Source organism: Sceloporus occidentalis, unplaced genomic scaffold (genome assembly GCF_023333645.1).
Source record: "Sceloporus occidentalis isolate IW3139 unplaced genomic scaffold, rSceOcc1.0.p SCAF_14, whole genome shotgun sequence".
Lineage (NCBI taxonomy): Eukaryota > Metazoa > Chordata > Lepidosauria > Squamata > Phrynosomatidae > Sceloporus > Sceloporus occidentalis.
In genome coordinates, this window is record NW_028316994.1 from 19,279,163 (window position 1) to 19,292,118 (window position 12,956).

Genomic DNA, 12,956 nt, shown 5'->3' on the forward strand with positions numbered 1-12,956 from the left:
ATCCAGTGGAGAATTTAGCTGCAAAGAACCAGCTTGTTTCTCCAGCTGTGTCTTTTTAAGAGTCAAGGGGGCAAAAGGGCAGGGAAGCTGCACCTGCTGGGTTTCAGCCCATCCTTTCCTTTCCCTTTAGAGGAAGGAGCTGGCACCTCCTTTGCCAAGAGCAGGCCTTGGCAGGTCAGAGGAAGGAGCTCCGCAGGTGGTGTGAGAAGGCAGACCGCTCCCTGGCAGGTGAGCCAAGGGGCCACCACTGGAAGGTGGGACATTTTGGGGTCGGCGGGTGGGGTCAAAGAGGGATGGATGAGGAAGGTGGGATTCTGGGGGGCTACCTGGGGAGGGAAAGGGGCCAGGTGAAGATGGAGCCTCTTTGCAGGAGTGTGTTTGTGTGCGTCTTTTGGGCTGGGACACTCTGCTGCTAAAGATCTCACCATCCTGCCACCCGCAGCTAACCCAATGCCTTTTGCTCCTGCACAGCCTCTTCTGGCTCAAAATGAGGAAGGCCTACCAGTATTGGGTTGTGGCGGGGTCCCTCCTCTCCATTGTCCTATACACCAGCTTTGTCAATCGGCAGCACCAGGCGAGTGCGCCTTGCCTTCAGGACTCCATGAACCTCCAGCCACCAGCCCTTCGGGGCAAGGATATCAGCCTGAGTGATGGCACCTTAACTTTTCACCTCGACAGGAGCATCTACGAGGACCTCTTCCCTGAGCTCCAGTACTACCAGTGCCGAGAACTGGTCTCCCAGGATGACTTGTGCCAAGGGGAGATCCCCGGGGGTCCCCCGCTGCTCCTGCTGGCCATCAAATCCCACCCGGCATCAAGCAACCGGAGAGCCTCCCTGCGCCGTACCTGGGCCCAGCCGAGGGTGGTTGGAGGCTTCCGGCTGAAGTACATCTTCCTGATGGCCACCAGCCCCAACGCCAGGCACGCCAACCTGGTCAAGCAAGAGATCAACGCAATTGGAGACATCTTGATGTGGGATTTTGTGGAGTCGCACCACAAGCTGTCCCTCAAAGAGCGCTGTTTCCTCCAGTGGCTCCAGCAGCACTGCCAGCAAGCCACCTATGTCTTCAAAGGTAAACGCAAGAGGCGGCCAAGGGCAAAGATGGCAAAGTGGAACATGGAGGGGCAGCAACTGGGGGCAGGCAGCTCTCTGTTTTGTGTGTGTGTGTGTGTGTGCACTCTTTTATTGCAGTGGAGCATCCTGCAAAAAGACAGGTCACATAGGGTTGTCAGTGCAGGACCAACCCAGGTGCTGAGCTTTCTGGGTCAAAATCTGGGATTTAAGGACAATGGCCCCTGGCAAAGTCATTAGGCATTTTGCCTCTGATAAGTTTGCTGTAAGGTTGCCAGAAGTCAGAAATGAGTTAAAGGCTAATAACGCACAACACAAACCAGCCATAGTTAATCCCAGCTTGTCATCCAAGCAGGGAGTGAGAAAGAAAGAGAGAACCTCTTCCCCGGTTTGGAAATTAAGGTGGAGATTTTAGGTAGAGGGGTTGTTCTATGATTCCTCTTCATTTATTCAGAGAGAAAGGGACATTTTAAGTTTACTTGCTTCTAGCCGGATAATGTCACAACAGTTGGAAAGGAAGCTAAGTAAATATACAGACCCAGAAAGTCTTTGCAGGTTGCAGGATGTTTGTTGTTGTGTGTCTTCAAGTCATTTCCAACTAAAGTTGGAATCATGTGTTTTTATGGCAAGATTTGTTCAGAGGAGGTTTGTCATTTCCTTCCCCTGAAGCTGAGAGGATGTGACTTGCCCAAGGTCACCCAGTTGGTTTTGTGGCTGATTGAGGAGTTACATCCCCAGTCTCCAGAGTCATAGAATCAGAGTTGGAAGAGACCCCAAGAAGGGCCATCCAGTCCAACCCCATTCTGCCATGCAGGAACTCACAATCAAAGCATCCCCAACAGATGGCCATCCAGTCTCTGTTTAAAAAGCTCCAAAGATGGAGATTCTATTATTTTCCAAGGGAGTGTGTTCTTCTGTCGAATCCCCATTGACAGATGGCCATCAAGCCTCTGTTTAAAGACCTCCAGGGAAGGAGACTCCACCAAAATCTCCGAGGAAGGAGTGTGTTCCACTGTCGAACAGCCCTTACTGTCAGGAAGCTCCTCCTAATGTTGAGGTGGAATCTCTTCTCCTGGAGCTTGGATCACTTGCTCCATTGGGTCCTGTTCTCTGGAGCAGCAGAAAACAAGCTTGCTCCCCCCTCAATATGACATCCCTTCATAAATTTAAACAGGGCTATCATATCACCTCTTAACCTTTTCTTCTCCAGGCTAGTCCTACACTCAAAGCACTACATTATGAACGGACAAATTAGACCTTGGAAAGTGTAGGAAGATGGTGCTCTCCTAGCACAGTCCTTTCTTTTTGTATGGAGCTAACAAGGGGCCCTGATAAAAATTTCCCCCTTCTCTCCTACTTGGAGATGGACCACAAAAATTGGAGTCTCAGGGCCTGAGATCTGGCAACCCTACCCGCCCAGCTTCTTTTTGGCATCTTCTCCTGGCCTCCGGCTGCCTTGGTCCAACGCCTTCCTCTCCCGTTTCAAAACAAACTGGGTGCACCAATTCCTCACCCTGTATAGCTCTTGAGTCTTGGCACTTTCTCAGTTTAGTAACTTGTTGCATTCTCAGACAAAATGGTGGATGCCAGGTGCTTTGAGTGAGAGGGGTGTATGGAAACCAAAAGGCACGGCTTTTAAGCACCTGGCCTTCAGGGTAACAAAGGAATGGTGATGCTTTGTGGTTGAGTAAGTGACTCAGTATGCAAAGGCAGAGTTGGCTCAGAAGTAACCATAGCAGTAATGCCGCCATGTTGTCTTTCAGGGGATGATGATCTCTTTGTAAACATCGAGGCACTCACTGAGTACCTCAACCGGACGCCCAATGCTTCTGAATTCATCCATGGGAACATTCAGTACCATTCAACTGTGGTGAGGAGGGGAAAGTACGCGGTCTCTCCGGCTTTCTACCCAATGAACCGGTACCCACACTTTGCTTCCGGAGGGGGGTTCATCATGCCCCGAACCTCCATCTCAAAACTCTACAAAACATCACTGTGTTTCCCTGTCTTCCCACTGGACGATGTCTATCTGGGGTTCTTGGCCTTGGCGGCTGGGGTCCAGTATCAGCACAACGATCACTTTCGAGTCTGGGGGCCTCCAAAGGATGAATTCGAGGTGTACCGAAACTCTGTGGTGGTACATGGGCTCTCAATGGAGAGAATCGAGCAAGTGTGGAAAGAGATCCAGAAGCCCGTCCAGCCAAGTAATCCTGGCCACTAGCCTTTGCACTGGAGGAGAGGATGCGTTGAAGCCCTTTCCTCTGCTCACACACGGGAATGAGACTGTCCAGACCAAGAAGTTGTGGGCTACTTTGAGTGACCGTCTCCTATTTTGCAGAAGAAGAGGGCTGTCAGAAGATGCTGCTGTTCAGTCCTGGTTTGGCCAGGGGGGGGGGGGGGGAATCATAGAAGGATAGAGTCAGAGAGTGGCAAGGGGACACAAGGGTCACCTGTTCCATCCCCCTGCCATGCAGGGATACACAATTCCAGCACCCCTGAAAGATGTCTACCCAACCTGTGTTTAAAAACAACCCACTGCTTTATTGCACATGTGTATGCCCTGTCCACTATGGCAAAGACCTCTGTGATGGTTCTGAATTGATGTAACTGGCCGTATCTTGGCCTGTTGGTACCATGTCCAGCTGCTCTGCCCCTTGGGGCTCCCTCTTAACCCCCAATATTGATTCCAGCTGTGTTGCGATCTTCTGGTTAAGTCAAGATAGACTACCCATATCTGCTAGGTGGGGAGCCACGCAGCTGCCTTGGCTGGGGCAGCCTTTTGTGCTGCAGAGTCTCAGGACTAGTAGATCTGTGGTTCACAAACTAGAAAAAGAAGCCCTCTCCTCTGCAGGGGATTTTTGGCTCAACTGGAGAAAGTTGCGGCAGGTTGATCCCCTTCTTTAACTAAGAGGATTGGATAGCAGGAGATGGAAAGACCCGAGATCCTCCCAAAATAATGCAGGAGACCCAGGGGCACGGGACATGGTGGTCAGCGGCCAAATTTCAACTCCAGGAACCTCTGGGGGCCACATGGACCTCCCAAATGCCAAAGCACTGTTTTAAATTGTTTGTAATCTTTTATACCTGTCTGAACTTGGTACCGTGTTCAACTGTTTTTAATCTAATTAAATATTGTTTTTTTAAAAAATGTTTTAACATGTTTATATTGATACTACTTGTATGCCATCTTGAGATTTTATGATACAGATTAGGAAAGAAATGCTTTAATCAATACATGTATTTTTTAAAAAAGGAAAAAATGAAATAGAAAGGATCTGAAACCTACTTCTGGTTTTAAAAGACAGGTATTTTTAGATGTGAAAAGAGTGGGATTGTGTGTGCGTTCAGGCAACTGATTTAAAAAGTGAAGTGGTACTCCTGAATACTTCCAGGAGAAACCGTTGACAAACACTCCTCTTTTTCTAAACAGAAAAGGGGTGATTCAAGGAGCCTGGAGGGCCATAAAAATAGCCTTGGAGGGCCACATGCCCATCCTTGCTTAGCGCATACTAGGCCAGTGTTCACCTTCATAAGATCCTAGAGCTGGAAGGAACAACAAGGGTTATCTAGTCCAATTAGATTAAATTATTTTTAACCTTTGTATGTGTTAGAATCCTGTTAGTATTCTACCAGATAGTGGTTAGTGTTGTAGTATAGTAGTTGGGGATGATGGGGCTTTAGTTGCAGTTAGCAATGTAGATAGTGATGTTTAGTGCATAGCAGGGCCAGGTGTCTTATCGGGTGGCCTTGAGGGCCTGGCTCTCTGAGCAGGGAATGTGCTTTCAGTTCTGTGGGAAACAGGAGGGGCTTCGCTTGGCGGGTTTCTGCATGGGAGGGGATCTTGGCTTTTGGGGATTCTGTTACTTTGTCTGTGGGAGGGGTGTGGTTAGTCTCAGCTAAGAAGCTGAGTGAGGCACATGTCTGATTCTGGATCTATCAATAAAGTGCTGTTGATTATATCAATCAAGCTGACTGGTTGATTGTCTGGGATTCTGGGTGCTAACTCTGACAGTATGTTTAAAAGTTTTAACTTTTTCATTAGGCTATTTTAATTGTATTTAAAAACATTGTTTTAATGTGTTTTTATGTTGTGAGCCACCTTGAGTCCCTTTTTGGGGAAAAGGCAGGATTAAAATAACATAAAATAAACTCCGTGGCATGCCGTTGTTGTGCACCTGCAAGCCATTTCCAACTTACTTACGGCAACTCTAAGGTGAGTTGCTGGCCAATAGTCTGGGATTCTGGGAGATGAAGTCCAAAATCCCAGTGGTTTGAGTGTTGGAGTATGTCTCTGGAAATCACGGTTGGATTCCTGGCTTGGTCTTAAAACCACTATGCCACTCTGGCACTCAAAGCTATTAAAAATATTGTGTATAAAGGGGAATACAAAACATAAATTAATGTGATGTTTAGAGTTAGGTTCCACCTCATTAAGTATATGCAAATATACAAAAATCCAACAAACTCAGAAACTGAAAACACTTCTGGTCCCAAACATTTCGAAAAATGGAGATTAAATGTGTACCATCAGATTTTAGGATGGGTGACCCTGGGCAAGTCACACTCTCTCAGCCTCAGAGGACGGCAATGGCAAAGGCCAACTGAAGAAACTTGCCAAGAAATCCCATGACAATGATGATGATTAATGGGGAATAATGATGATGAACCACTTAGGGTCGCCATAAGTAAAAAATGGCTTGGAGGCTCACAACACAGACATGAACCAAAGCTGGAGTATATTGAACCATCACATAGGAAAGATGTCAGTATCTCAGCCGCTCACGTGACATGAACCATTTTGGAATCTTTTCGGATTTTGGGATTCTGTATAGGGGAGATTCAATCTGTATATTTATATTAACAGTTACATTAATTTCCTGCTTTTCCTCCCATGAGTCCCAGGCAGTGAATGGGGAAGAGAGCTTCATTTGAATGAGCAATAAATGTGTAATTTTTAATGAGTTGCAACAGTTGTTTTTGTGTGCCTTCAAGTTGTTTCTGACTTATGGCGACCCTATAATGGGGTTTCCTTGGCAAGGTTTGTTCAGAGGCAGTTTTCCATTGCCTTCCCTTGAGGCTGAGAGAGTGTGGCCTGCCACTAGGTTTTGTGGTCAAGCTGGGATTTGAACCCTGGTCTGGAGTTGTACTGTAATTCAAAACTCAAACCACAACACCACACACCGGCTCTCCAGAGCTTTCATCATTTCACACCCTCCATTTTGTCAACATCCTTCTTGAACTGCTGTCAAGCTGGAGTGTGTGAAACGGCAAAAAGTCTGGAAACCATCATGAGGAACAGATTAGGGAGCTGGGTACGTTTAGCTTGGGGAAGAGAAGGTTAAGGAGTGACATGATGGCCATGTTTCAATGTTCATTTCCATGTTCCACAAAGACTGTGAGGAGGAAAGAAGCCAAGGCCTCTTCCTCCTCAGCGCCAGTCTGGCTCTGGCCTTTCCATAAGGAGCACTGACAGCAGCTGCCCTCAACAAAGATGGCTTCCTCTACTGCCAACAAGGCCAAGAAAGGAGGCATTTGGAGGCTGCCCTCGACAGCAATGGCCCTGGGCTGGTGGAAGCCGCAATGGCCCACTAGAAGGTCGACTGAGAAGCCGATCCCTGCGGTGGTTGTGTGTGAGGGTGTGCGTGAGGAGTGTGCAAGGGAATCGTGGGGGGGAATTGTGAGGCCCTCAGAGAATTGTGAGGAGCAGAGAAAGAATCGTGTGAGGAAATTCTGAGGCACACTAAAAGAGTTATAACTCACAAGAATAAATTGCCAGAGGGAATGCCAACACACACAGAATTGTGTGAGGGGAATTGTGAGGCACACAGAGAGTTGTGACTCATGTGAGGTGTACAGAATAGTGAGAGGGAATTGTATTGTGTGGCATACAGAGAATTGTCACAAAAGAGTTGTGGCTCACAAGAATAAATTGCCAGAGGGAATGGTGACACACACACAATTGTATGAGGGAATTGTGAGGCACACAGAGAATTGTGTGTGAGAATTGTGAGGTATAGAGTTGTGACTCACAGAGAAAATTGTCAGAATTGTGAGGTGGACAGAATTGTGAAGGAATTATGAGAGGGAATTATGAATGAGACAGACAGAATTGTGTGTGTGAATTGTGAGGCACACAGAGTTGTGAGATTGTGAAGCCGACATAATTGCTTGTTCTGGGGAAACTATTAGGCTCATGGAGCAAATTGTGAGATAAAATTGTGAGGCACACAGAGGGTTGTTAGCACAGAGCAGTGAGAGAAAAGTCTGAGGCACAGAGAGTTGTGAGAGAGAACTGCGAAGCAGAGCATTATGTGTATAAAATTGTGAAGCACATAGAAGGTTGTGACCAGAGAGAGAACTGTGAGAGATAATTTTGAGCACAGAGTTGTGAGAAAGAATTGTGAAGCAGACAGAATTGTTTCTGAGAAAACTGTTAGGCTCACAGAGCAAATTATAAGAGAAAATTGTGAGGCACACAGAGAGTTGTGAGAAACAACTGAGAAGCACACATAGAATTGTTAGTACAGAGTTGTGAGAGAAAACTGTGAGGCACACAGACTTGTGAATGCAGAGAATTGTGAGGCACATCATGGGACTCTTGTGAGAGAAAATAGTGAGGACTGTAAGTGAGGAAAAAACTGTGAGAGAGAATTGAGGCATGGATTCCTCCTGATGCTCTGAGGGGCCCTTTCCTCTCACAGACCTCTTAACTCCTCACTTTCTTCCCTCCACTGAGTTGCTCAAAAGTTTGTTTTTAAAGGCTCAGCCTGGGTCCCCATTTCTCCTCATTGGAGGCATGATGCCACAGAGCCCCTGTGAATGAGGGGAGATAGTGGAGCCTTGAGGATGGAGGAAAGGAAAGGTTTCTTCACTCAGCACAGTGGTTTAGACTGTGAGACTCATGGCTGCCAGATGTAGTTAAAGCTGAAGGACTGATTGCCGCAAGATGGCTGTCAGTATCTTATGCGGCTTTAAAAGGAGACTGTTCTTTTCCAATGTGTTTTTAAATCACTCAAAGTGCATTACAGGTCGGGTCTCCCTTATCTGGAATTCCAAAATCTGAAATAGTCCATAAACCAAAACTTTTAAAATAAGTGCCTGAGATAGGGGCACCTTTGCTTTGCGGTTTTAGTTGTAAATACATTCATCCCTCCATATCTGCGGCTTTGATATTTGCAGATTTGATTAATATGTTCTCTCTAGGCATATCGAGGTCCTCCAGTGCAACTCTATGGTCAACTTTAACTAAAAATTGCACTGAAAGACCTAGAAATTATTAGAGAGAATAGTCTACTAGGCTTTTGTAGCTCCTCCATCACAGTTCTATGGTCAGTGTCTGTCGGACGTTGACTATAGAGTTGCCCTAGAGGACCTAGAGATTCCTAGAGAGAATACTCTACTAGGCCTTTGTAGCTCCTCCAGGGCAGTTCTATGGTCAGTGTCTGTCGGACGTTGACCATAGAGTTGCCCTAGAGGACCTAGAGATTCCTAGAGAGGACACTCTACTAGGCCTTTGGAGCTCCTCCAGGGCAGTTCTATGGTCAGTGTCTGTCGGATGTTGACTATAGAGTTGCCCTAGAGGACCTAGAGATTCCTAGAGAGAATACTCTACTAGGCCTTTGTAGCTCCTCCAGGGCAGTTCTATGGTCAGTGTCTGTCGGACGTTGACCATAGAGTTGCCCTAGAGGACCTAGGGATTCCTAGAGAGGACACTCTATGAGGCCTTTGTAGCTCCTCCAGGGCAGTTCTATGGTCAGTGTCTGTCGGACGTTGACCACAGAATTGCCCTGGAGGACCTAGAGATTCCTAGAGAGGACACTCTACAAGGCCTTTGTAGCTCCTCCAGGGCAGTTCTATGGTCAGTGTCTGTTGGACGTTGGCCACAGAGTTGCTCTGGAGGACCTAGAGATTCCTGGAGAGGACACTCTACGAGGCCTTTGTAGCTCCTCCAATGCAATTCTATGGCCAGTGTCTGTCGGACGTTGATCACAGAATTGCCCTGGAGGACCTAGAGATTCCTAAAGAGGACACTCTACTAGGCCTTTGGAGCTCCTCCAGCGCAGTTCTTTGGTCAGTGTCTGTCGGATGTTGACCACAGAGTTACCCTGGAGGACTTAGAGATTCCTAGAGAGGTGTTCTCTCAGGGAAAAACATGGTGTTTTTGTTATCTGTGGTTTTTCCATATTCACGGGGGTCTTGTGGCCTTAACCTTAGCGAATACAGAGGGACAAGTGTATTGTCCGTGTTGCTTTGTTGACTTGTGTGATATCTCCGAACCTCACTCTTTGACCTTACAAAATTTTATTATTATTCTATGCAGGTTCCCACGCTGCAGGGATCAAAGAAGCTTCAGGGTTTGTCTGCTGGTCTCAGGGGCAGCAGTCCTCCTCGGAATAGTCCTCTATGCCTGCCATTATCTCAGGCCACACAAGTCCATCAGCTTCATTGATGCAAATTTAACCTTTGTCCTCGACTGGGACCTCCACGAGTACTTCTACCCGCAGCTCCAGCACTACCAGTGCCGAGAACTGGTCTCCCAGGATGACTTGTGCCAAGGGGAGATCCCTGGGGGTCCCCCGCTGCTCCTCATGGCCATCAAATCCCACCCGGCGTCCAACAGCCGGAGGGCCATCCTGCGCCGTACCTGGGCCCAGCCGAGGGTGGCTGGAGGCTTCCGGCTCAAGTACGTCTTCCTGATGGCCATCAGCCCTGACGCCAGGCATGCCAACCTGGTGCAGCAGGAGACCGACGCCATTGGAGACATCTTGATGTGGGATTTTGTGGAGTCGCACCACAACCTGTCCCTCAAAGAGCGCTGTTTCCTGCAGTGGCTCCAGCGGCACTGCCAGCAAGCCACCTATGTCTTCAAAGGTAAACGCAAGAGGTGGCCGAGGGCAAAGGTGCTCCCAGCTCTTTCCTCCACATCTGAAGTGGTCTTTAGCTCCTTTAGTTCATGTCAGAGACAGTTGGGATGTTGTAAAATAGCTGGAGGCTACACGAAGCACGTGCGCTGCGCACTGGATTCCAAGCAAAAGTACCATCAACATCACTATAAAACAGTGATTTCCAGCCAATGGTCCTCCAAGTGTTGGGGGCTTATTTAATTCATATCCTGCTTTTCTCCCATAGGAGACCCCAAGCAGGATGAGAGAGAGAGAGAGAGAGAGAGAGGGAGAGGGAGAGGGAGAGAGAGAGAGAGGTTTCCTAGAACCAAACTCCAGCGGATATCAAGGGCCAATTGTACATATTAAGAACCAGCACACTTGTTGCACAATCCCAACCAGTTAAAACCTGAAGGCCTGTTTCATTGAGGTGGTTTAAAAAACAAGAGAGGGGGAAGCTGTGCCTCCCTCAGAAGGGAGTTCCATAGCCTGGGACTTCAACTCCCAGAAGCCCTGGTCATCTTGACAGATGCTGGGAGCTGCAGTCCAAAACACCTGGAGGACCAAAGTCTGAGCACTGCTGCTATAAAATATGAGACAATTTGGCACAAATGGCCAACCTGAGTCTCACATACAAATTAGAGCCAGTGGGTTCATAAGCCACAGGAGGGAAGCCAATGGTTTCCACTGTTGATTCAGCTTTATGGGTGAACAAGTGACTCAGTGTGGAAAGGCAGATTTGGCCCAGAAGCAACCACAGCAGTAATGGCGCCGTATTGTCTTTCAGGGGATGACGATCTCTTTGTAAACATCGAGGCGCTCACTGAGTACCTCAACCAGACGCCCAGTGTTTCTGAATTTATCCATGGCTACATCCAGGACTATTCCAAAGTCGTCAGGCAGGGAAAGTATGCGGTGCCTCTGGATTTCTACCCGATGAGGTGGTACCCCAACTTTGCCTCCGGCGGGGGATTCATCATGTCCCGCTCCTCCATCTTAAAACTCTACAAAGCATCACTGGAGCTCCCTGTCTTCCCGCTGGACGACGTTTACCTGGCATTCCTGGCCTTGGCGAGTGGGCTCCAGTATTGGCACGAAGAGCGCTTCCGTGTCTGGGGTCCTCCGAAGGATGAACTGGAGGTGTACCGAGACTCTCTGACGGTCCACGGGATCTCAATGGACAGGATCCAGCAAGTGTGGAAGCAACTCCAGAGACCCCTCAAGTGGAAGGAGCCCCCGACCCAGCGCCCCACAATTAGACTCTTCTCGACCCAAAGTGAGCCCCTGGTGGCCTGCTCCGATGGCTCCATGCCTGAGTTTTAACTTTGGCTCAATCCTTTTCCAGTGTTGGCACATTAAAAGAGTTTTCCTTGAATCGCTGTGTCTGTAAGTGGGAGGTGGAAGGAGTGGATGGGACCAGAGGGATACACCCACAGAGTTCTATTACTTTTGAGAGGCTGATGGCTCTCAATGATGGAAGAGGAGGAATCCACCAAACTGCTCCACAGAGTAAAGAGGCTTCAGCTCCAAATTCAGCAGGAAAAGGCCCTTTGCTTTGTGGAGGAGCCCCTGCGTTGCCTCCAGAGTCACAGCCCTGACCCCTGGGAGTGTCTCCAGTGGAGAGCTTGGGGAAGCAGTGGCTGAGGAGAAGGGCCTCTCCATCAGAGACTTTCCTGGAGACCCTGCAGCGCCTCGGTCTGCTTCTGGTTTTCAGACAAGACAAGACAGGCTAAGCCCAGCCAGCTGTTTCCTGCTCCCAAACTTTGGGTGGTTGGTTACACGGAGCTACACTCCAAGGAGCGGAGGCAGAGGTCTTATTTCAACAGACTCCCTTCTCCAGCCCCTGCAGTTCAGACCCAGAGCTCCAGCCATGCTTCGTTGTGGCTGTGAGCTTGGCTATGTGTCTCTATGGGGGGGAGGCCTGGGACTACTTTTGGAACCCATCACCTTGCGCTCCTTCCCCCAGATATAAGCAGCAGTCAGTCAGTCCTGGCATTCAGGCTTTTGTTCAAACAGGAGCTTTTAGTCAGGGAACAAGAGAAAAGAGTTGATTTATGCACAGGCTGGGAAGCTGTTGCTTGGAACTGAGCTCTGGTTTGCTGCCCAGGGAAGTGGTTGTGCTGGCCTTACTCCCAAGTAGACAGAGATGGAGGGAACTGACTGCTGCTCTGTATGGCTGGTGGCAAAATGTCCGGATTGGTGGGAATTACGTCTGGCCCTGGTGGCTTTCCCTTGGTCCTACAGCTGACCCACACAGATGCCAGGATTTCTGATATTTGGGACTTCAAGGGCCAGCACCCAGATCATTGTCCATGGCAGCCAGGAGCTTCTGGCCCTCAGGTCGTTTGGATTTCAACTCCCAGAAGTCCCTGCCAGCTTCAGCAAGGCCTGGATTCTGGGAGCTGAGGGCCAAAACCTTGAGAACCAGCTTTCTGCAGGACATCCCTCTCGGCCTCTTCTCCAGTCTAAACCCACGCCCAGCACCTCTTCCTGGTTGCTGTATGTTTTAGCATTTTAGTCACCCACCTCTGGACAAATGCCAACATGAACGAGGAAAGGGCTGGTGGACTTAGTGGTCTTTTGAGATTCTTAATTTCCAAAGGGTGAGAAAAATTGTGCAGCATTGTTGGTGTTGCTATTTCCTTATTTTGTCAAACCACACCCCATTAATCTTCCATTTAGAGCCAAGACAAATAACATCCTGAAGCAGCTTTGTGTTGTTCAAAGACAAGTGAATCTCTGCAGCGACTGCTAATAAAAACTGTGCCTGTGTGGGCAGGAAGGGGGATACAGCCAAGCAGGAAAGCTTTTGGCCCACGCAGCAGGGCACTGGGCAACCGTTAGCCTTCCAGATGTGGCTGGACTTCCAACCCTTATTACCCTAGAGCCAGCACAGGGGACTGCTGGGTGTTGCAGTAGGCCACAGGTTGCTCACAGCTCGGATAAAGAGGATAGCGCATGAGAGTGTATGCGTGTGTGACAAAAATTGGAGAGATCCTTCA

At 48.6% G+C, this 12,956-nt stretch overlaps 1 protein-coding gene across 4 annotated transcripts; it reads left to right on the forward strand.

The window, feature by feature from the left end:
• Positions 1-487: 487 nt before the first annotated feature.
• On the forward strand, positions 488-11,329 carry LOC149304391 (beta-1,3-galactosyltransferase 5-like). 4 transcript variants are annotated; one of them, XM_089480049.1, is made up of 3 exons: positions 488-1,073; positions 2,836-5,083; positions 9,393-9,470. In XM_089480049.1, the coding sequence occupies exons 1-2, from the start codon at positions 488-490 to the stop codon at positions 3,291-3,293; spliced, it is 1,044 nt and encodes a 347-aa protein (XP_089336175.1). In that variant the 3' UTR covers positions 3,294-5,083; positions 9,393-9,470. The 4 variants fall into 4 exon arrangements, with proteins under 4 accessions (XP_089336175.1, XP_089336172.1, XP_089336174.1 ...); XM_089480046.1 differs by lacking the exons at positions 488-1,073; positions 2,836-5,083 and adding exons at positions 6,526-6,667; positions 10,742-11,329 and having other exon boundaries at positions 9,393-9,943; XM_089480048.1 differs by lacking the exons at positions 488-1,073; positions 2,836-5,083 and adding exons at positions 6,821-6,915; positions 10,742-11,329 and having other exon boundaries at positions 9,393-9,943.
• Positions 11,330-12,956: the final 1,627 nt, after the last annotated feature.

Excerpts from the sequence above, each read along its gene's own strand:
- LOC149304391 (XM_089480046.1), top strand. The coding sequence starts at position 6,564 with ATGGCTTCCTCTACTGCCAACAAGGCCAAGAAAGGAGGCATTTGGAGG. Across the intron at positions 6,668-9,392 it reads CCGCAATGGCCCACTAGAAG|GTTCCCACGCTGCAGGGATC; the intron begins GTCGACTGAGAA and ends TATTCTATGCAG. Across the intron at positions 9,944-10,741 it reads AGCCACCTATGTCTTCAAAG|GGGATGACGATCTCTTTGTA; the intron begins GTAAACGCAAGA and ends ATTGTCTTTCAG.